At 40.7% G+C, this 23,927-nt stretch overlaps 1 protein-coding gene across 1 annotated transcript in view; it reads right to left on the reverse strand.

The window, feature by feature from the left end:
- Positions 1-23,927, reverse strand: part of kif26ba (kinesin family member 26Ba) — a 77,885-nt gene that overhangs the window by 39,915 nt on the left and 14,043 nt on the right. Inside the window, exons 3-4 of the mRNA XM_019262413.2 lie at positions 12,216-12,941; positions 3,159-3,340 (exon numbers count right to left, since the gene is read on the reverse strand). Of these exons, the coding sequence (XP_019117958.1) occupies positions 3,159-3,340; positions 12,216-12,941 (908 nt within the window). The remainder of the gene's footprint in view (positions 1-3,158; positions 3,341-12,215; positions 12,942-23,927) is intronic.

The following is a 23,927-nucleotide window of genomic DNA, read 5'->3' on the forward strand; positions in this document are numbered from 1 at the left end:
ACAAACATATCACATGTTGGTCTGTGCTACCGTAGAGATGGTCACTCATTTTTCATTCTTTGTCCTGTGAGTTAAATAATTTCCAATAAAATATACATTCCCAACACTGTTTCAGAAATTAATGTTCATGAGCTGTCAGTATTTAATAACACTGACTGGAGAGAATAGTCATATTCCCGGCTCGGACTTAAAACTGCAAACCACTTGAGAAGTAAACAGGCTTCTTCTTCTTCTCTGTCAAAATAAAAGACGACCACTACATTTAAATGATACATGAGGAAAAGATCAAAAAGGTCAGGCAGTTGATATGGTAATTTGTTTACCAATGGCTGTCTATTTAAATCAATCAACCATTGTGATTGGTACCTAACTGGTGTCCAATTATTTTTTGATGGAAGACTTCTTTTTAAAGAAAAGAAGAAAGCAGCACGAGGTAAACAGGAGCAGAGAAAGAGACAGCATTCTCCCTGTCTCATAGCCATGCACCATCCAAAATAACAACGCCTGCCCAATTCACTGATTCACTTGGGACCTATTCATTTACTCTGCTACCTCCAGCAACTCACACACATACAGACAAATCCCCAAAGATCCAATCCTCAGAGCATGCAGTAAGAAAAAATCCTGCACTGATAGAAACTCCCTTCCCCCAGTGAGGGAAAGTGTCCACAAACACACACACACACACACACACACACACACACACACATAGGCATGTACTGCATGTCTCTATCCTCCAGCCCAGGGTCCCCAGAGGGCCACTGCAGCATGGGAGAAGATGGAGCGCTACTATGCGAGTGTCACATATTCACAGACAGATTGGTACTAATGATAGATATTACTCTCATGCACATTAGCAGAGGTAAAGAAAAGGTCAGCATGAAGACTTTGTATGGAGAGAAGAGGGGTATAACAGAACAATAGCGAAGGAGTGGAAGAAACTAGAGAGTGAAAGAGAAAGCAATTAACAGAAAATGAAGGAGGGGAGAGTGAAGGAATTACCTGCAGACTAGAGAGGGGGATAGAGAAAGGAGGTTGTGGAGGAAGAAAGGGATCAGGTGAGAGGAGATGTGGTGGACACAGGGATTTTCAGTGTGCAAGCAGTGAGCAAGAGGAAGATTGAGTGTGTGTGTGTGTGTGTGTGTGTGTGTGTGTGTGTGTGTGTGTGTGTGTGTGTGTGTGTGTGTGTGTGTAATAAGAGTGTCTGTATGCAGTCCACGTCTGAGAGTAAAGACCAAGACAGTCATGGGATTTACCAGCACTGCATGGCTGCATCCATCAACTATAAACACACACGTGCACACATACAGGCAAATACACACATGACCAGAGTCAAAAATAAAAGGTGACAGAGTGTACATTGTTTGTTTGGGGGGTTTTGTGCCAATTAAACTAATCCACACATAAATGACAGATTGTGTCTGTGTGTGTGTGTGTGTGTGTGTGTGTGTGTGTGTGTGTGTGTGTGTGTGTGTGTGTGTGTGTGAAGTTTTGAAGAGCAAACCAAACAAACACACTGACTTTTTCACCCTCTCATTTTAAGTGGGAATTACACATTGAGCGCTGACGTGCTGAAATAATTATGCAGCCTAAAACAGGAGAGGAAGACTGACAGCTAGATACACACACACACACACACACACACACACACACACACACACATCCACAGACTTTGACACCTGCACCATTAAACAAACCATGTTCTTTCACTTAGAAGGTTAATGCTCATAAATCAGCCCAAAGACAGCTGACTGTATGTTTGCAATGTCAACCAGATGTGTCTGTCTCTGTGTGTGTGTTTGTGTAAAATGGCCTTGTTACCTGACAGTTCAGGGGTCATAGAAAGAAATATAAAGAAAGAATGTGTGCACATGTGTTTGTATACGTTCCCATATAATTTACGAGCTGCGCCTGGTCACTGGCGCTTTGAAAGACAGATAGCACTATGGCTGCTACACTGAAGCACGTCACTCATATATCAAACACGGACAAACACGCATCGCATTATCTGCAGATTTTGAGATGACACACAATCGCAAAACACAGGAATGTGCACAACGAGGGAGAAGAGGAGAGTGTGTTTGAAAGTGAGGAGGAAAACTATCCGTATCATTTAAAATAGACATAGATTTAACGCAGCTCATTAGATTCAACGTCTCAGCAATACTTCAGACACTGTGACACACTCATGGTCTTGTGTTACCCATGAATAATTTACTCATTCATTTTGAGCCTGCCATGTTTATTCATCAATAATTTACCCATATTACCGGTGTCTTATTTATGTTGTGTCTCTCTGCATTTCTCTAGATTTGATTATACAGCTCATCGACGCCTGGTAGTTGATTATATATAAAGACACTAAAAAGTATGCTTATTCATAATAGTACTGTACAACAGTATTCCATTTTCCAAAACCTTCATCTTACAACATCTTACAATGTAGTTATTTGTATGTCTAATAGAAAACTAAATGATCTAGACTCCAACCCCGGATGAATTAAATTTAATTAAAGTCAAGATTAAAATGAATCTTACACAAATAAACAAGTAATCACACAATCCTAATTTTTACTGAAATTACCATGATCATCACTTTCTGTAATACTGATTCTTCTAGTCCCTCTAATGCCACTAATCTTACAATTTGAATCCTTATCGGACACAGTGTATAAAGTGATATATTGGACTACACATTGATAGCAGGGGTCTTCAATGTTTTTCAAGCCAAGGACCCTGTAGGTGATAGAGAAACAGAGCAGAGATCCTCTACTACATATATTTTATAAAATTATATTGCATATTAAACTGGGCCTAGGGCTTGAAGACCCAGGCTCAGATTACGTTTTAGTAAAAAAAAAAAAAAAAAAAAAAAAAAAAAAAAGTACAATAGAGTAGTGGATGCTGGAATAGTGGTGAGATGCAGAATCAGCAGTGGAGAATTAGCAAAACAGTTTTTTTGCACCTCACAAATCCCAAATGACAGCACGAACTGTGCAGATACAGAAGATCTGGGGATATAGTGCAAAAACATTGTGCCCCTCCTGACTTAATTTATATTAGAAATCTTCCCAAATAAAAGACCGACATGCTGTCAGCTGATCTTCCTGATATGCATCCACAGGTTGAGGTGGTGCTCTGCTCTGAATGCATCTTACCTGGCAAAGAAGGAGGCAGCTGCAGAGGTTGTCGGCGGCGCCGTCGTGGTTACAGCCGGAGTGTGAGAGGGAGAGTTTGTGTGTGATGATGAATTTGTGTGTGAAGGAGAGTGTGTGTTGTAGCGATTCAGGGCAGCTTCGGTCAAACCTTCTCTGGAGGCCTCAGAGACCATCTGGGATATCTGATGAGAGACAGAGAGATTTGAAATGTTTAGTGCTGAACAATAAGTGACATGTTTTCTGTGTCAGTCTCCATTTGGTTGTAAGTTAGTGACTGACCAAAGGAAGAAAGTCAACCTCTATCATTCTCACCCCTCCTCTTCGTTCTCGCCCACCCAGACAGATGTGATAAGAGGTTTTTTTCCTGATGACTTTGATCATGCTAAATGTCCTTCATGACACATACACACACTACAGTATACTGCAGTGTATCTCTGCCCTTGTCTTCTCCAGACGGTCAGAGGAGAGACAGGAGTCTGGTTTCCCACACCCATTGGGTTTCCTGTTAAAGATTAATTTGTGTCCATTTATTTGTGTATTCTGATGTTTTTTTTGGCTTCAGGAAAACTGCAATTTTAATAACTTTTAAAATATTGTGACTGTGTAATACCCCCTTTATTACTTGATATGTATGTTTATTATTTGAAATAACTTTTGGAGAGGAAGCTTTTACCAAAATAACATAAGTAATGCCACACATGCCATATTCTTTATCATTTCTGTGCTAATGTTTGTCCGTTAGCATCCAATATCCAACACGCCCTTCTTGAGTTTTACTTTGATGTGTTTCCAATTTATAATGTGAATAATTACTGATAACAGCTAACGGTAGATCGTTTTTTCATGTTTATTTCTAATGTTGAGTATTTCTTGGCAGACAGACAGACACACAGCAGATAAGCTCTCTAGTGATCACAGTGAACCAGCAGCAGAATGTTGTCTGGGTCCCTGATAGACACAACCAAACCAAACAAACAAATAAACTCTTCTGCCTCATTCAACCTGATGCCTTTTCTTTCACCCCTACCCCTACCACTTCTCTCCTTTTCCACTAGTTTCTATTATTGCTTTGCTCTGCCATCTTAAGCTATTCACATTTGTCTTCTCTATTATCCTCTATTATTGAATCATCCTTCATGGCATTTGTCCTTTATTAGATAGTATGTAGGGAAGAAAGCCAGTGAGGACAAAGAGAGAGACCTTTAAACTCATAAAGCTGAAAATGAAAATGGCTTTTTCATCAGATTTATGGTATATATACTGTATATACAAAACAAACAAAAACAAATTTGCCTTATTACAGCTGATAGTACGCGTATATATAGACAGGATATGTGGAGAGAGAAAGAAGGGGAATGACAAAGGTCCCTAGGCGGAGTTGAACATTGCAATTATATGGTGTGTGCCTTAACCATTGGGCCACTGGATGCCTCCCATCTAGCTACATGTCTATGTAGAAGTCTGAGAGAGAGGTGGAAAAATGTCATTTCAATGTTTCTTGTCTCAAATCATCTTTCGTTCTTGTCATGAAGAACAACGTGAGGGATTAGAAGTAGCATTGTTTATGCGTGTAGAGGTGAGGTGTTATGAGGTTTACAATATGCCTCTGTCCATATGAGCCTGCTTGGAGACGTCTTATGCCAGATTCATCAGATGCTGCTTTGTCTCTGTGTGTGCAGGTGACCTATTCATGAATTAGATATGGATTATTGATTATAGTTCTTTATGTGCTGCCAGCAGCCAGACAGCAGAGCAACTAAATCATGACCCCACACTCCAATAAAGGAATTATAGCTTGTGCGAGAGTAAAAAAAGAGTAAATCTGCAAGCATATATTGTATATCTATTGTGAGATTGTCTATGTGTGTGTCCTCGTGTGTGTCCTCGTGTCTGCACTGTCTCTGCACCTGTGTGTATGTGTGTAAATCAGCTTCTCTGTGCGTATATTTACTGCTGAGGGCTCCTGAGGTGCAAGCGTGCAGTCCACTGCCTTGATAAATTACCTATTGTAAATGAGATGCCTCTATAGTTTATATACCATTCTCCCTGTGTGTTTACATGCATTTCAAATGCTCAGAGCATGCATTAGGAATAAAAGAATATGCTTCAGTGAGTTGCATGGAATACCTGTGCATTTGTACGGGTTACTCATTTATTCAGATAAATGGGAAGAGGAAAACTACTTGCACAGTGTGGGTGAAATGTCCCCACAGAGGGTTATTATATGAGCTGAAAACTGGAGGAAAGGTGGTTTAATAATATATGGCAGACAGCAGTATAAACTCTATGTTTTGCTCAGCTGCACCTCCCATTGTCACCAAAAATGTGCAATAATATTAATGAATATCCTCATTTGATTCTAAAAGGTTTGCTGTGCCTCCCTGTATCTAAAACAGTGGTGTGCTGATGGGTAATTATGCTTCATGCATCTCATTAAACCAGCTATTGTAAGATAGCTGTCAAATTAGTTCTGCATCTGAACTTAGCACAAAAAATAGATGGATAGCGTGATAATTCCTCTTTGAAACAGTGTTGAAACAAACCTGCATTGTCAGCTGGTTAATCCTTTTACAGTACATTGGTGGAGGTTTGGATAATGTAGTCATTGATATACATGACGTTTTTGTTATTTCTGTGTGTTGGCCATTACACTTGTCCAATTTTCCCACAGGACATAAAGGCTGAGTTGCTATCTCTACCTTTCACCATAAATTGGATTAAATTACACTGGATGAAACTTTAATGATCCTTTAGGGGATATTAGGTCATCGCAGCTGAAAGAAAAGGATGTAGATAATACCAGGACAAGGGGAGTACTGAGTACAATACAACAGCTAAATGTGTTGAAAATAATGCAACAAATCAATAAAAACACAGCATGTTTTCACAGAACACCTGCTTCTGAGATTGTACTTGCCAATGTGCGACTTTGAATGTAATGAATGTGATATCAGACTTCCCCAGAATGACGGGATAAATTTAAATTTTTTTTATCTTACACAAATCTTTCACTCTCAACCTTTCTGTAAACTACAGCCCTTACCCACAGCTCGTCTTTCACTGCTCTTAGAAAAACGGTAAAAGCTGTCTCATTCATCTTCATTACAATACAAACGCCATTTCCCCAGAATCCACCGTCCCCATCTGCCGCTTCCATTTATTTTATTTTTCCACCCTTTTCAAACTACGTGCTACAGGCAACTAACGTAAAATCTGTCCCTGAAATTTCAGGTTTGTGTGAGGGGAATGAAAAGAGAAATGGTGAAGTTAGTGTGTCTATGTATGTGTGTGGTCCTGCCTGCTTTTATCAGGGGGGATAGACACAATCTGTAAAACAATCTAAATGCTTACTGGAGTAGAGTGGAGCAAGAGAGAGCGAGTGTGTGTCTGCCCTTTCAGGATGAAAGTGGGGTTTATTTAGTCTACATTACAGATAAAATTACAGAACCAGAGTATATGAGACAGAGTGGGAAGGAAAAATAAGTAAGAGTAGAGGACACAGAAAACAGTCATGAAAAGTATGAAATGTAGGCGACACATATTCAGGAAATGACATGCTGGGAGAGAGAGCAGAGGATGCTTCAACACCTATAACACATATACGGTATGTTGTATAATTAAATCAAAAACAGCCTCAAGGCTGCATATAGTCTACAAGACATGAAATATGGAAAAGTTAATGTAATTTTATGCACATTCACCATTGCAGTACAGATTTATAGAATATCAGAGATGAGATGATATGCTTTCTGACACTTCTATGATTCAAAACATCCAACTGAATTCACATTATCGTTCCAAAAGGCAGTTGGCTAACCATGCATGCACATATCATGCTCTTGTTTCATGCAGTTATGCAGCAACACAAAACTACACTGCAGAGGTCAGTGCTGTCTTTTCTGTGGTGGAACTCAGGGAGACCTTGGCTGGAATAATTAATGAATTACACATTGTATTTTTTGCTTGTAAACGTTTAGCTACTGAGATGGGAGACACTAAGCTAACTATGTGCCTGCAGCAGATTGCTATGTCTGAGTCTACGCTGCTGGCCGGTGAGTAGTTGGGAGTTGAGGTGCTCCACCGATTTGCACTCTGTTGGCCTCATAATGGGAAGTTTGTTTGTTTTTTAAAAACATACAGCAGAATCATTTTATTCCACACATCATTCCTCCTTGTCAGAACATGGCACCTACATTACTCATAATGCAATTTATCACCCACATTACATACTGGTATGCAGTAGTACAACTATAAACAGACTTTCATGTATACAACTGCTGAAGTTCCTCTTTAAGGGCCTTGCTAAGGGGCATTACAGTGGTGGTAATAAGGGTGGTGTCAGCGCTGCTCTTGGACTTTCCCCACCCAGATTTATCCTGCCGGGGATTGAACTGATGACCTTCCGGTCACAAGCTTCTCTAACCTTTACGCCACCACTGCCACCCTAATTAATCCTTAAGGACATCCAGCTAAGTCTGACAGTGTTTAGGAACACTCAAGCACAACAAGCAGAAATTCTGGAAATTAGGAAAGCTAATCTAACCATTGTTGAAATCACTATGTATACACACACACACACACACATACCACGTTGCATAAACCTGTTTTCAATTAGCCGCTTGAAGGACAGAGTGAGGGCAAAGAGACAATGTTAGGTTTGTCTTCTCATGAGAGAGAGAGAGAGAGAGAGAGAGAGAGAGAGGGAGAGAGAAAGCGAGCAATCCTGTTTCTCAAAAGAATAAATAAACATTTGATATGGAGTTTATTTTTCATGATTTAACCTAATAGCTTCTGTCAGTTCAAGTTAGGTAATGTCAAATTTTAGGTCACCATGTTATAAGAGGACAAATGGGTTTCTGTGTTTCCTTGATCAAATTAAAGGACCAAACACCACTGAGCTCACTGCTGTGTCAGTTATGGGTAACTGACCAACCCTAACCCAGTTACCAATTTCCATATCCACTGCTGTACCACTAACATCTATAGTCGGTTATGATGTGTTTAATATTGTGTTTGTACGTGTTTTTGAATTATCCAGCGATTTCTGTGGCCTTCATCGGTTCACTGATCTCACAGTAAGCTACCTGGGAGATTCATACTCGGCGTGTTATAATCTGTCTTCCTTGTTCTGACTGAATCAGCATTTTCCTTTTGTCCTACAGTTCTTGTGGGACCAAAAAGAAAAGTCCTAATAAATATAAAATGTGGAGGTTGTCACCTCTTAGATTGCTGACCCGGCAAGATTTTAATGTCAGCTACAGTGGCAGTAGACAGGTTGCTTCCGCTCTGTCTGCCACTGCATCTTCCCTTCTTTCTCTATCTCTTGTTGCGCTGCCCTTGAAGGTGACTTTAATGGTGATTTTACTGATTTAAAAGAATTAAATCAAATAAGATAATGCCATTGTTGCTGGTACTAGTGTTTCTGAAGCCCACTGATTTTTGGTGTAGAGAGTCAAATTAAACTCTACCCAGTTTCCCTGCAGTCGCTCCACATGTGTTTGTTTTCTCTTTTACTTTGCTGAAGAGCTTGAACATGTTGGAAGAGGTTTCTCATTTCTTAGATCATCTGCCTTTGTAAGACCTTCTGAAAGCTCCACTGATGCTCCTACATGAAAAGCATAGTGCTGTACACCAGTCAAGCAAACCTCCAACAAGAAAAACTGCAGTCAGGATAATCTCAGCAATGTGTCCACATATACTGATACCTCTACAATAGTATGTCTCTTATTCTTATTCCCTCTTACTCTTTATTTTTCCTTTCCCTTTCTTCTTCGATTCCTATTTTTTTTATCCTCTCTCTCTGCTCAGCTCCTCCCCCTCTTCTTCCACTCTCAGGGGTGAGTCTAAACGAGGGTGATTTATTATCGTGCTCTGTTTCTCCTGTCTTGCTGAAACACCATTACTGTCAAGCAAAAACACAGACTCACTACCATTTTAAACTTACCAACACAGATACTAACACATGTAGAAATACACAGAAATACAACACATAATGGCAGACTTTCACACACCTACAAACATGCACCCAGTAGTTTATAAACTAAGAGTCAACAACATGCACATACATTTAGGCGGACATATTGGAAATGCATGCAAACAACATACAGACATACTGTGTGGACAAAAGCACATTTGTACACAATGACACACTCTTGCAAACTGACATATGAGTTGTATTGCAAGGCACATTCACACAAATATACACATACATATAATATTATGAAAGGCAAGAGCAAAAACAGAAAGGAAATATGGTCAAAGAATAAATGAAGTTATGAATGGTGGAAAAAGCAAAGTAAGAGCTCAAAAAGAGACTCAGTGTCTCTCTATCTGTTTCAAGTCATGGGCTGAATAAAAAGAAATGGGGGACAGCAAGATAGATGAGGGGGTGAATATGAAACAGACAAAATGTGAGAAAGACAGAAGAAATAATAGGGGAGAATGAAAGAAAGAGGCATAAGCAATAAGCAGAATGTGTGTGTGTGTGTGTGTGTGTGTGTGTGTGTGTGTGTGTGTGTGTGTGTGCAGGGGAAAGTGAATGAGGGTGAACGAGTGAAGGGGTACTGGGGGTGTGTGACATAGAGTCCCCAGAGTCCTAATTATCACTGTATGAATTATTACATCTGTAGAACACATTCATACACACATGTTAACACACACACACACACACACCTCTGGATCTCCCCTGGAGCTCTCCTGCCTCCCTCCATACACGTCTGGACCACACGTCACCTGAGGCGTTTTCTCCCTCATACCATCTCCCTCTCTTGCCTACTCACGCTCCCTCACTTCCTGACTTAAAAACTCTTCTATTATCTTCATTTTCGATTTGAGTTACTGTTTGTGTCACGTTAACAAAATACTTTATGTCCTGCCTTGATCCAGGTGCTTCCCCCTTGATAAATCCAAAAAATACCAAAATTATTTCACATCATCTCTTTGCAATCTGAGATTTTAATTGACACCCACAAGGTGTCAATTAAAACACCCGCAAGGTGTCAGTTAAAAGAAGCTAATTTTTTCAGTTAGTGGTTTAAATTAGCACTTCTACTGTTGGGGAGAAATAAATGTTGGATAAAGCACTGCAGACTGTATGGCAGAAATTGTCCTTGCTAGTCTGGACAAGATGTCTGGTTCTTTTACAGCAGGGGGTTTCAAAAAATATCAGATTGAGACAACAGCTATTGCTCATGTTGATATTAAAAAACAAGTTCATCTTAATGGTTCTGGTTCAGAATCACTAAACATGGAGGACAAGCCGCAGGGGAAAATTACTTCATGTTGTTCATTTTGCCACTCAAGCAAACTTTCTTTCCCAAGAAGTCTCTAGATAGAGACACGTTCAACTACATTTACATTTACATTTAGTCATTTAGCAGACACTTTTATCCAAAGCGACTTACAAAAAAGGGAAACAATCATGCTAAAGTGGGACTAGGACATGCAGCAATAAGTGCTGTGACAGCACTAGAGCGATAGGGAAAGGTCCAGTTTTGGTAGTGCTAGCAGAGGAGGATTTTTAAAGGTAGAGAGGGACGCCCCTGCTCTGGTAGGAACAGGGAACAACAGTTCGCCCTGAGCGAATGGGTGGCAGAGCCAGGCGTCATTCATTAGAGGAGCACAACAGACTTGAAGTAGCATATGTCTGTATAATGGCATCCAAGTAGGTGTGCGCAGAACTGGATATTACTTTGTATGTGAGCATTAGCAATTTTAATTTAATGTGGGCTGCTACAGGTAGCCAGTGAAGCTCCTGTGGACTTTTGGGTTGACTGAAGACCAGGTGCTTGGCGTGTCCTGGATCATCTGGAGAGGTTTCACTGTGCCTGTCAGGCGTGAGATGACCACAGCCTGTAGTACATGGGTGGCTCGTTAAGTCAAGTAAGGCCTGATTTTTCATATGTTATAAAGTGCAAAGCGGCATGCCCCGGGCAACTAGTCTCATGTTTTTCTCTCTGCTGTAGATAATAGTTATTATTAATTGAAATTCTCACACAGTCTCTGTTTATTGTTCAAAATGACGTGTCTATCTAGAAGCCTTTGTTTTAATACGTGTCCTTGTCTTCTTAGAAACACACAGACACTTTGGGTCGATGCAATAGCCTTTTGTGACTTCTGAGGAGAGGTAGAAAGGAGTGGGAGAAGGTATAAAGCAAAAATGAGGAAAGCAATTAAGTGAACACAGAGGGGAGAGGTATGATAATGTTGAACACATTATTTCAGAAGTCAGATCTTGTCAGTGGTTGATACCTAATAAGGTCACACTGCAGTACAGTACTACAGGTACAACTGCAGTACAAGCTGTCAGACAGGACAAGAAGCCTAGGTGTTCATCGTAGGCTAATTAGTCTGTCACTGTCCAGAGATTGGTGGGGAAGTTTAATCTGTCATCACATCACTATGTCACTCACATGAGCACACTTTGGAGAAAGCAGTTAACTGTTCATTAGTAAGCAGAATGAGTTTGTCAAGTCAGCTGGAAATCATGGATGGATTTGTTTTCAAATGTCTTTGGAAAAAAGTGCTGCTGCACATATAATAACTTTTCAACAACAACCAGCGGATTGTGCTTTTTAGAAAATGTCAAATAGTGAGTTTCAATATATTTTTTTATAACAAGGTTAGTTTAGTAAATGTGCTGACTTAGTCACCTTTTGTATGGCCTCAGCTGTTTCATGCTCTCTCTGGCCTCTAAAGTAGCACAACTGATCTTCTGCAGATGAGTTTTGACTCTTAAGCTGTTGTGGTCTGAACGTACCATTTTACAAGAACTCTGGAAAATGTGCAGTGTTTTTGGGTGTTCCATGGGTCACGTTTGCCTTAGACGTATTTTAGACACTTCACTTCAGTGTTGGCTTCACTTCACAGATGCAGAGGCTCTGTCCACCAATGACACAATCATGACCAGAACACATTTATTCAGTTTGGTTATATTTGCAGTGTCCATGTGGGGGAAACTAGCATCTATAGATTTTCATGTGTAACTGCAAAGCACACGCACGCGCGCGCACACACACACACACATACACACACACATACACTTACACACACGCTTACCTGGTATGGATAGAGTGTAACTCCTCCATTGGTCCGGTTCAGGTGCTGATGGGCCTGCAGAGCTGCTGTACTTAGTACTGCTCCACTCCCGTTATTACTGCTGCTACCACTATTATTGCCAGGGCTGTTTACTCCAGTCACTGGTTGCTGTTGGGTACCAGCTTTTCCTGAACTGGGGGACCCATTCCTTCTGTCCACCCCACCTCCAAGCCCCAGGGAGCTTGGCTTGGATCCCAGTCTGTGCCCTGTGCCTTGAGGTTGTGAGTTTGTGATAGCACAGCTTGACATTTGACCCATCGAGGGACTCCCATGGCTGGTGTTGGATGATCCGTGGCTCGGGCTGGGCGTTGGGGTCTGGCTGGGACTTGGGGAAGGTGACTGGGAGGATGGGTGAGGAGGATGTGAAACGGCAGCAGCAGCTGAGGAGGAGGAGGAAGGAAGAAAAGGAGGAGGCCACTCCCGTGATCCAGGACCTCCTGGTGCTCCAGATGCTCCCATTGGGCCCGGAGGTCCTTGAGGTCCATATCGTCCAATCAGGGCTGTTGGGGAAGAGGTGGGAGACAAATCCCACTGGTCGAGAGTGAGTACCATGTGCACAGCTTCCTGTTTGAGCTGAGTGAGGTGAGTGGCGCAGACATCACAGCGACTATCACGTTCGTTCCACGCCCGCCGAGAACTGTTGGGCACCTGAAGCTTATCATGAAGGAGGAGAGAGAAGGAGGGGTCCTGGAGGAGAGAGAGAGAAACAGAAAGCCGGGATTTAGACTGTTGTCTGGAGGAATGAATGGGAGCAAGATTAAGTATGGAGAGAAGAGGAGAGGAGAAATGATAGGCGTGTTGAACAAATCATGACCATGAATATTTATAGAAAATCCAAGAAACATTGCCATGTAGCCTGGGAGAAGATCTGTAGAGAGGCTAACACACCCAGAGAAGGACATGCAAAAGCAAGTAAACCCACGAAAATGCAGCAAAACACACACACACACACACACACACACACACACACACACACACCATATATTTAGGGTCTAAAGGGTAGAAGAGTCACCAAAGCTGGCAGCAAGGAGAGTCCTCTAATACAGAAAGAAAACCTCTTGCCTCTGGCCTCCCTTCTTTCTTTCTCAGCATGAATTTTACTACAGTGCAGCTGACATAGTGTGCACCTTTGAATCATCTGTAAAGCATCTTGGTGCAATAAATACTGAAAATATAAAAGATAGATCAGGCATTTTTCTCTTTATAGAAGAGGTTAATGGCTTGAGTATCAATTTCTAGCGATGAGAAACGACTTAGAGAATGACTCAGAAAAGAGTTCGAAATATTGAAAGTAAATCTTAGAAAATGTTACACTCACAGTAAATTATATTCTAGTTGTAACTAGAAGAGTGCACATACTGCAAGGCCACCACAACTGCAGATACGACCAGCAAAGATTTGCAAAGGTTTTTGTATATTTTAGTGTAAAATTTCTTATATAGATGTATTCAAAGTTTTTGTAGTAATACAATACAAAAAATATTAGGCTGATTGGTCCTGTATTATAGGAGACTGGCTGCAGTCAGATACAGAACCACAAACACATAATATCAATAAAAGACCAATATAATAACAATACCCTCTAGGCTTATGCCTGGTGGAGAGAATCATTTCATGTAATCATATCTAAGCTAATGCCAGCTGAAACAACACTCGACAAGTAATGCTTCCCACAGACATTTTGAGTATTTTCATCTTTTCATTTTAAAATTGGTTTCAGACATGGGCTGTATTTAAATACAATGACAAATGCAAAGTGATAGATCTTGAGTGCAGACTGTGTGGGCGTCGCAAAGCACATTTGCTATGTTGGTTCATGTTTGTGCAGCAGTGCAAAATAACTGGGTGAGCTGGAATATAGATCGGAGGGCACAGTGATTAAAAAAAATGCTCTTCTGTGCCAGACACTTCACTGGTCTCATGACTCTATCAAGAGGTCAAAAAATAAAGAAGCCTACAATAACTGGTCACGTGTTTGAACTGTTATACAATGAAAGAATAAAAGATGAGACCAGTGCATTGCTCTATCAAGGCTCAGTATCCAAGAATACTTGTATAAAACATCAAACAGCCTCTAAACAACTGTTGCACTTTCATCACGTTCACAGATGGCTTCCCCTACTGGGATGGTCTCCAAACACAGCAGTCAATTTGAGCCTGATGCGAGTATACACATATGTAAACTTGGCAGAATTGTTTTTACTGAAGATATTTCACATTTTCTGGTGAGTCAGGCTTGCAGGTTCAACAACACCTAAATGAAAAATATCAGCATTCAAGATATATTTAAGGTAATTGCAAGATACAAACCACAAATGCATTGTTTCTAAAGAGAAAAACAGAATCTTAAAACGCATGTTGGTACACAGCATGTTTTTCCCTCATAGGCCTCAATGTTAGTGTTTGCCTGGTGTTTTTGTGTGTATGCGTGTGTGCGTGTGTGTGTGTGTGTGTGTGTGTGTGTGTGTGTGAGTGTGTGAGTAAACACAGTGTGCTTTCTTGTATGTGGAAATCCGGATATTTGTCCAATTTGTTTGCGCAGTTATCTGTGCCTGCTTGCATGAATGAATGTACGCGTACAGGTATGTGTTTGTGTGTGTGTGTGCGTGCGTGCGTGCATGTGCTTCTTCCAGACTAATTGGAGCCACTCGAACAGAGCAAAGCCACTCTAAATCTTCTGCCATGACTCTCTGGTCTAAATATCAAAGTTAACAAGCAAAACACACACACACACACCCCTGATTCAGATCTGTGTCTAAACCTTATTTGACCAATTTTTTCCAATTTTATCCACAGAGAACTTTATCTGACTAAAGGTCACTAAATAGAAATAGTTTGTCCTTTAAGAGTCTGACTTTACTCAACGTCCTTTAGACTGATTAAAATGTCAGAGTTCAACATTGTAAGCTAATTGATAGCTTAAGTGTATTGTCAGTGTATTATCAGTGAGTGTTTTTCTGCTTAGGAGCCCTGTACTTCAACAAAACATCTGTGCTAGGCGGTGCCAACTCACTTGATAACTGTAATTACCTTCCAGCCTACCTTTCCTCTAACACTAAAGCCAGGTATCTGTGTAAGCCCTTGCCCTTTTCTACGCAAGTGATAGTTACAACAAACTGAGTCCATGGTTACACATAAACACTACCTCAAGCTATTTTACCTTGGGTTAGACAGTAGACTTTCTCTGAAGATGTGCAGTCTCTAAGAGAATGAAATGTGATAACTTTTCTGTGCACATTAATCCCCACAGATGACATGAAATCTTTTCTCTGAAACAGCTTTCTCAGTGACAGCTATTACCAAGTGTTCATGCATCTCCAAGGCAGAGCCATTACATTCTCATAAAACACACTGCATTTTGCATCTGATTGACATCAGGAATAAAACAGAACATTTTAACCACTAACATATAATGTAGTGTCAGAATAAGAGGTGTATTACAATCACTAATTACACATGTAAACATCAAAAACATCACTGCAAACAGCTATTCAACATGCAAGGACTTTTATTTCAATATCTCAGTACATCATGCCCAGGAAGAAGCTGTGCATGTATAGCATTAATCAAAGTGATAGGTAGGCACTATTTGTTTAGTGAAGCTTAATCAATACACGAGTTATGGAGATGCATCATTCGTATCTGCGTCCAATCAATAGGCATGTGATGGACGCACACAGGTTATCTCTCAGTAGATTTAGACGACCAAATGATTGACAGGGAAGATGGGAAAAAATGGAGAGACATTTAGAGAAATAATTAAGTGACTGGTGGGTAGAAAAGAGCTCATGATCAGATAAATGAACAGGCAGCTTTCTTGCCAACATACTGCAAACATATCTTATTTAGATGGATTCATATAATTAACTGGTTGATTATCCTATTCCACATTGAACAGTTTCACATCTTCGCCCAAAAGTTAGCCTAATTGTTGATTGTTTAGATCTGTGTGTGTGGTCAGCCACTTTGGTGGCCCATATGTTCATAATGTAATGAGAGCCTGCTAGCAATAAATAGAGAGTGAATGTAACATACTGTCTACCACACACAAATAGGTCTCTATCAATAACAAGTCTGTTACCTCTCCTCAATCAATATACTGTCTGAGTGTCTGTGTGTGTGTGTGTGTATGTGTGGAAGTGTGTGTCCACACAAAGCAACATTTCATCTAATAGCAAAATGCAACCTCTCAATGTCAGTGCTGCCTGCTAGGCTATGTCAACAAACCACAAGACCACAAGATACACACACACACATAGTACATACACACACATGCTTGCATGGCAGGAGTTCAAACCTTGGCAAGCATCTCAGCAAGGTGTGTGAGTGTGTGTGTATTTAAGGATAAAGGCTACCTTGTTACTCGGGCAAACTAAGTAGCATAACGAATAAAACATGTGTTTTAAACATATATGTACTGTACACACATGCAAACTGTCGTACAAACACACACATGGCTGTCTAGCACCACACACACACTCCAGGCTATATAAAATGAGATACTAGTGTATCCCTCTCTCTCTCTCTCTCTCTCTCTCTCTCTCTCTCTCTCTCTCTGACTCTGCCTCACACACACACACACACACGCACGCACAGAGACTAAGATGCATGTGATGACAGACTGGAGGAAAAAGAGCTGAGGTAGAAGCAGATTTAAAATGCAGTTGACTATTTATGAATGCATGTATTCACTTTTTTTCACTCTATGTTCAATAATCCTGCTTAACCGCAGGGTCATGACACATTTTCTGTTAGCAACAAAATGTTGGTATTTTCACACAAGACTGAATGAATTTGCTGCATCCAGCTAGGAGAGGGAGCAGTAATGATAGCAGTAGTGATAATAACGACAAAACACTTGCTCTCGTTGCTCCTAATAAGTTCTTCCTGCGTTACTAAAATCCTTACTCAAGAAAGTGACAGAGACTGATGCCAAAAATATTTACTGTAGACGGCTCAAATAAATGCTCTTCTAGCTTTGCATTGCTGCACTGAAAATATGTCATGTCATGTCAGTTATATAAGTAAGTGTATAAGGATTTAGAGGAAAGCAGTGTGTTTAGCCATATTATGATACACACCATTTTTACTATTTGAATTCAAATTAATTTAAAAAAAAAGAGTTTGCAACCAGTGCAAGAGAGTTTATGTCAATTATTCTAAAATGTGTTTGAGATAGAAAAATAATATATTTATATATACTGTAAGACTGTGAAGCAGTCCTCCAACCAATGCCAAATAGTAGTTCTGCTTTTCTAGTTTGGAGAGAATTGGAAAAGTCAGATCTTTGCCAAAAATGTGTTGAAAGCGGAACATTTAACATCTCTTGGCTTCTTTCGACCCCTCTGTATCTCCCTTTCACACACACTCCAACATACAGGCACAGCAGACAGGCAACCAAAGGAGCAAAGAAGTGGACACGGTGTACGATCCTTGAGATGACGGCCTGGTTGTTCCAAATTAGCTGAGATTTGGGTAATAGCCAAGCTGCCTGACAAAAACCCCCCCCAAAAAAACAAGAGAAGTGTTTTGAAGATGAGAGAATTACGAGGTCTAGGAGAGACAGATGGAGGATAAAAACACATCCATGTAACATCATTAGCACAGGGTATATATAGCCTATACACACACTTACACACATGCAGACACACACACATACTCTCCTTCTGTCTGTGCCCTCGCTATGACCCTATTTTTGTATTCGTCTTCCCATTAATGCTTCCTTTTTGTTATTTCCAGCTCATCTTTCAGTAAAACAGAATAACTTTGAGTTTATTTACATTCCACTGGTCCAAACACACACACACACACACACACACACACACACACACACACACACACACTCTCTCTCTCTCTCTCTCTCTCTCCCTCTCTCTCTCATTAGTGTGGTTTTATGTTGCCAGACAAGCTAGAGTTCAGTCCAGGCAAAACAATCCTAAGGAGTCATGTGGAAATTTAAATGGAAGCAATTTTATTTTCCAAGTCTTTAAAGGATTTTACTGTATCAGATTTACAATAGGATTATTACACCATTTACTGAGAGTGTGGTTAGATAAGAGTGCCTCATTGTGACCCTTTATATTTCTCCCCTCTTCCCTCCTTCTGTCATCACATCTAACTGTCTCTTCCAGGCATCTCTTCACCTCCGGGTTCATCTGTATTCTGCGAGTGACTCAATCAGTCTCAGCACCACATACAGAGTGTGTGTGATTCATTTCCTCCTACAAGGGCAGACGAACATTGCCTCAGCTCTGCTGTGAGGGAGTGAGTGACAGAAAGAAAGAAAGCTGAGAGACAGAGACAGCATCCAACCTAACTAAACAGTGACCTCAGTGACGCTTAGTGTGCGATCAGTCTGTGTAGCAATGTCTGTGTGTGTTTGCGTGTATTTATTTGTGCAGACTGGACACAGAAGGATGCTATTACGAAGATTTGATGTAAAAAGACAGCTCAGTCCTGTTCATCCCTTACTGTTTTGTGTGTGCGCAATGGATGTAAAGGGTTCACAAAAAATGGGCTGTCAGACACAACAAGACACTTTTAGGCGCACACATAAAAAGACAGAAACACGCCCATGACTAGGTATAAGCCAACATTTTGACTCTTGGCAACACACTTCCATTTATTCATTCTGATTTTCCCCATTGTTCAAACCTTTGTCATTCCTTGTTTTCACATATGCTATATTTAGCACCAGTTCATGGGATGAGGAATGAAGAAGGTGGCATATCAGAGAGAAAGGAAAGAACGTGGCAGACAATGGCCTAATTCTTCAATAAAAAAGGAAAAGAAAGAAGAGGAGAGGTGGAGCACATTCTTAGTCGGTTATAGCCAGGATGACATTGGTTTATTGGCGAGTGTGTGTGTGTGTGTGCAATCAGTTCCAGATGAGTGACCAAGGAAGGTAAACCTTTTTTCCTCTCCTGCATACTCATTTACCTCCTCTCATCTCTCTCCTCATTCAATTCTCAACGCCTTGCTCCTGTATATACAAAGTATACACACAAACATGCATTTCTCAGCAGGTCTGGGATCAGTGAATCCATGCAGAAGAGATGCAGACGGTCTCTTGCACCTGTTCTGACAGGGCACACACACATACACACAGCAAAAGGCAGGAGTGTGACCAAATGATAAAGGAACGATGAAGAATGAAAGATGGAAACCAGCTGAAAGACACTGTGAGGAAAACACTATAAATTGTGTGTGTGTATATCCATCAAGTGTGCCGGTGGTCCATGATCACACACATTGGTTTCATGATGGAGAATGATGTCTGTGTGTGTGTGTGTGTGCGTGTGCGTGTGTGTGCGAAGGAGGGAGTCTGGTGTCTGTGCAGGAGGAAGGTCAATAACACAGAGGAAATAAATGACACATACATTGCAACACAACACATGGATGGGCACACATAAAGGACAAATGTTAGACAGACAGAGGTCAAGCACAGGTCTCTCTCGCACTATCTCTCCAAAACACATCTGTCACTCTCAGTGTCTCTCTTTTGGTGTTTGTTTCTCACTCTCAGGACATATTAGTTGCTCGTCATGCACCTGATCTGTCCAGCTCATACATTTAAATATGTAATATTCTGTGCAAAATGTGAATCTGTCAGCTTGCGACAAGAATGCACATCTGGAGACAGCTAGATTAAATTATCACCATGACAAAAGCTACACACAATGGCTTTCATCTGACAACCTGCCTAAAACATTTCAGTCTTTGCTCTTTTAATAGTACGGACAACAAAAGTGAAGCAGCACCTTGCGTACATTATTAAGGTAATATAGTTTTATAAGCTGCCAGCCTTATCCACATCTGATTTACTGCAGCACTTTCAGTCAGAAGATATTAAGCTGCCATCGTCCCATCACTCACCTCCCCACCAGGGATAAAGCACAGTCCAGTTTAACAACAGTGAATAATATTAGCCTGTTTTAAGAACAACAATATAACAATTAAACTGTGATCATATTGAGCCTAAAAGACATTACCACTCGATTGTGCCTCCATTACAGAAGTTCAAATGGAAGGAGAGAGCCAGACGGAAAAGTAAGTCAGGGTTAAAGGAAAGCAGAGACAAATGGAAGAAGGCAGAGGAAAGATGAATGGAAGAAGAGAAGGATGGCTGAAAGGAGAAAGCTGGTTTCATGCTCTGAAAATCAATCATGCATGCTCTTAAACACACCGACCTGGTGTAGCATAACCAGATCTAAGGATGAATACGCTATTTATTTGTACATTTAATAAGTAAACACTGAGAGGCAGATCAGTGTTTCTGTAGCACACAGCAGAAATAACCCAAAGCAGAAAATGCTTTTTATTAACAGCATGTTAGTGAGAGTCTGTACTCCCGTCTACCCAGAATTTTCTCTTTGTTTCTTTCGATTTCCCCTCAGTGACAAATAACTTAAGCAACCCAGTAGGGTTTCTCTCTCTCTCTCTCTCTCTCTTTCTCTTTCTTTCCCTTTGTAATGCTCATTTATTACCTGCACACACACACACCCTCTTACTCTCGCTGAATTATGTCTCCTTTAATCAGTTTTTTAATTGGTCATTCCTTCATATGATCCAATAATGGGTGTAGGAGTTAGATTGGTTAGGACACACTGGTTACACACACACACACACACTTGTGCATGTGTACATTCATTTGGATTTACAGACACACACTAATGTCTGCACACGTACACACACTCCCTTGTGGTGTTGACATGCTATATTAATAACAAAGAAAAAAACGCATTAGGATGTTTGTGTTACCATGGCAATGCAGAAATTAATTAGCACATATACAACTAACTAGCTATAGGGGATGCAAATTACCTGCTGCATTCTGTCTCACTGGTGACTTTAAGTGTGTTTGTGTGTACATATTTACATGTGGATGTTTTGCAGTGCGTGTGCACTGTATAATGCTGTGTGTGTGTGTGTGTGTGCTATCAGTAATAATACAGGTGTCGTGTGATCAGTTGTGATAACATCCAAGACACGTTTTGGTACCCACATGCACACAGATCTTTCTCCCTGTGCACACATACAAGCCTGTGCTTCCTCACCATCGCTTGTCCTTGATTTAATGGGAATATCTTCACCACATGCAGAGGGAAGTCCTTACACTCAGCTGCAGAGAGTGCAGGACAGCAGGGTTTGTTCACCGAGAGAACGAGATATGTTAGTCTTCATAGATGTTAGTACTGTTACAATGTTACATCTTTGACTGGCTGTGGGCAAACGACTCTCATAAAGTGAGAAGATCTTTAAAAGAGGCCTTCAGAGAGTCTTTGAAGCACATCCTCAGACCACGTTGGTGACGTACTTCGGTCTGCAGCCTGCCAGAGGCTACATTCACGCACCCACTGTTTTGGACTGACAACCATAATTAATTGCTTGGCTGGACGTTGCCATGGATTATCTTGGGTTAAGTGCACATTAGCCATTCTGCTCCACAAATTTGCGTTTTCCTTACTGCGCACACACATGCACAAATACAAAAATAGCATTGGTTGATCAGTGTGTATGTGTGTAGTGGGATGTTAAACCCAATCAAAGAGGGTACAAAAAACTGGAAACAGATGCTTTGGACAGATTACATCAGCTACATAAAGTCTCTCTTGCTCTCTGTTAAGTCAACATTGCAGAGAAATTGGTATTTTTGAAAGGTAGCACCCCCTGTTTGCAATACCATTGTAAATATGACCATATAAATTAAATATGGACAGTTGTACACATTATATTACTTGTAATCAAAAGCTAGTGAGTCAACAACTTTGCTAACAGCCAAACATCAAGTAAGTGCAACAACATAAAACATAGCAGCCTGCTAATAGTACTTAGTCCCAACAGCAAGAAGCCCAGCTCAGCGTCTGTCTTTTAGCCTTTTATTTCACAGAACTCTCGCCAACAACTAAAAGTCAGTCCCAGATTTACTCTTCCCTGGCAGCTTTTAGCTTTCTCATTTTCTGTTCCTAGCTTCAACGTCCTCTTCAGTCTTTTAGTCTCTGCCATGTCCGGTTACACTGAACGCTTGCCCAGCTCCAGTTCTGGCCCTGGGCCTGAAAACCTCCTGGTCTAAAACACCTGTGGTACAAACACTACCACTCCCCTGATACTCTGAGCTCACAGTCTGGGCAGCACAGCTAACAAATTGAGCTAACATTAGCTAACAGCAGCTATAGTTCACAACAGTTTACTTTACTGTCCATCAGTAAACTATGTAAATTGCAGATTTTAAAATCTGTTATTTTATGGTATAAAAGTTTCCAAATGTTGTTCTAAGCTTTCATGCAAACGTAACAAGTATTTGTGTGTAATTGTACATTTTTCATGTATCCTTCATGCATATTTAAGAGTGTGTCTGTCAAGCTGTGTGTGTATACAGTATGTGTGGCAAATGCTGCTTTCCCATTAACAGCCTGAGCTACGAATCTTGTCCCAGCTTGTATAGTGTTAAGGCTTCAGATGAGCCCCCTGCTATGATGTAAATAAGCTGGCTGGTTGGAAGAGAGCCTGGTTTTTATTAGCTGGCCATCTACATCACTGCTCAGCTGTAAATGAAATAGTTAAATTACTGTATGTTTTTTTATGTGGAAGTTTGCTTGCTGGCGCCTCTTTTTAAATTATCTGGCTACCCTTAGTGGTGGCTGACTGTAAATAAAGTGCATATAAATTCTGCTGCATGTTTTTTAAATTAGTGGACCATCTGCATCAGAGCTGCACTGTAAATAAGCACTACACGACATATATGTGAAAAAAATCTACTTCACTGTGTTAGTTGGTTGTCAAGACCTGAATATATATACATGACAAATTTGGCTTAATTTCTACTTAGTTTAAGTGTGAAAGTAGTCTGTGTAAATGCCAGAGGTACAGGTGGCTCAGGGGGTAATCCTGTAACACTCTGCTCACATTAAAAATACAGCTCATTTGTCCCACAACTGTCAACAGAAAGCTCTAAATATAATGTTTGATTTAACGTTAATGATAATTTTTAATAGAGCCTGAGAGAAAATACTGGTCCTAATTATTGCCAGTAAAAATTTCAGAAGGTTTTAAATCAGTATTCGCTCCCTATACTGAACCACAATGATCCCCAGGCAGTGTTAGTGGTGGCTGTCCAATACATGGAACTACAACACAAAGTTATAGTTACTACTACTGTGCTACACAGAGACAGCATCACTAAAATTACACTCTTTTTATTCATTGTATTATTGAGTGATTGCGCAGCCCAGCAACCACTGAATAATACAGGTACTTTCTCCAGTCCAGGTACAGTAGAGTCCATAGAAAATCTGCTGCCTATTCTTCTGAGTCTTTCATCTGTGTTCATCTTTTCCAGAGGTCCAACAACATCTTGACCTGTTTGTACATAAAGTATGATTCAGTCGATTTCTCTCTCACAACTGTTTACCCCCTTTTTTGTCCTCCACCTACTTCTTATCTATCTTTCCCCAAGCTCTCCATCCTATCATTTCTCTTCTAAATCCCTCACTCTCCTTCTCGCTCAGTCTCCCTCTATCCCCTTTTTTCCTTTCCTCTTTCCACACTCTCTCTTTCCCTCTCTCCCCTCTCCGACAGTGATAAATTGCCTGTTGGGTTGGGTAATCCATCTTGGCGTATCCCACACCTGAACACACTCTTTCACTCCTCCCCTGCTCCCCTCTTTCCCTCCTA

This window comes from Larimichthys crocea, chromosome VIII, assembly GCF_000972845.2.
Source record: "Larimichthys crocea isolate SSNF chromosome VIII, L_crocea_2.0, whole genome shotgun sequence".
Taxonomy (NCBI): Eukaryota; Metazoa; Chordata; class Actinopteri; family Sciaenidae; genus Larimichthys; species Larimichthys crocea.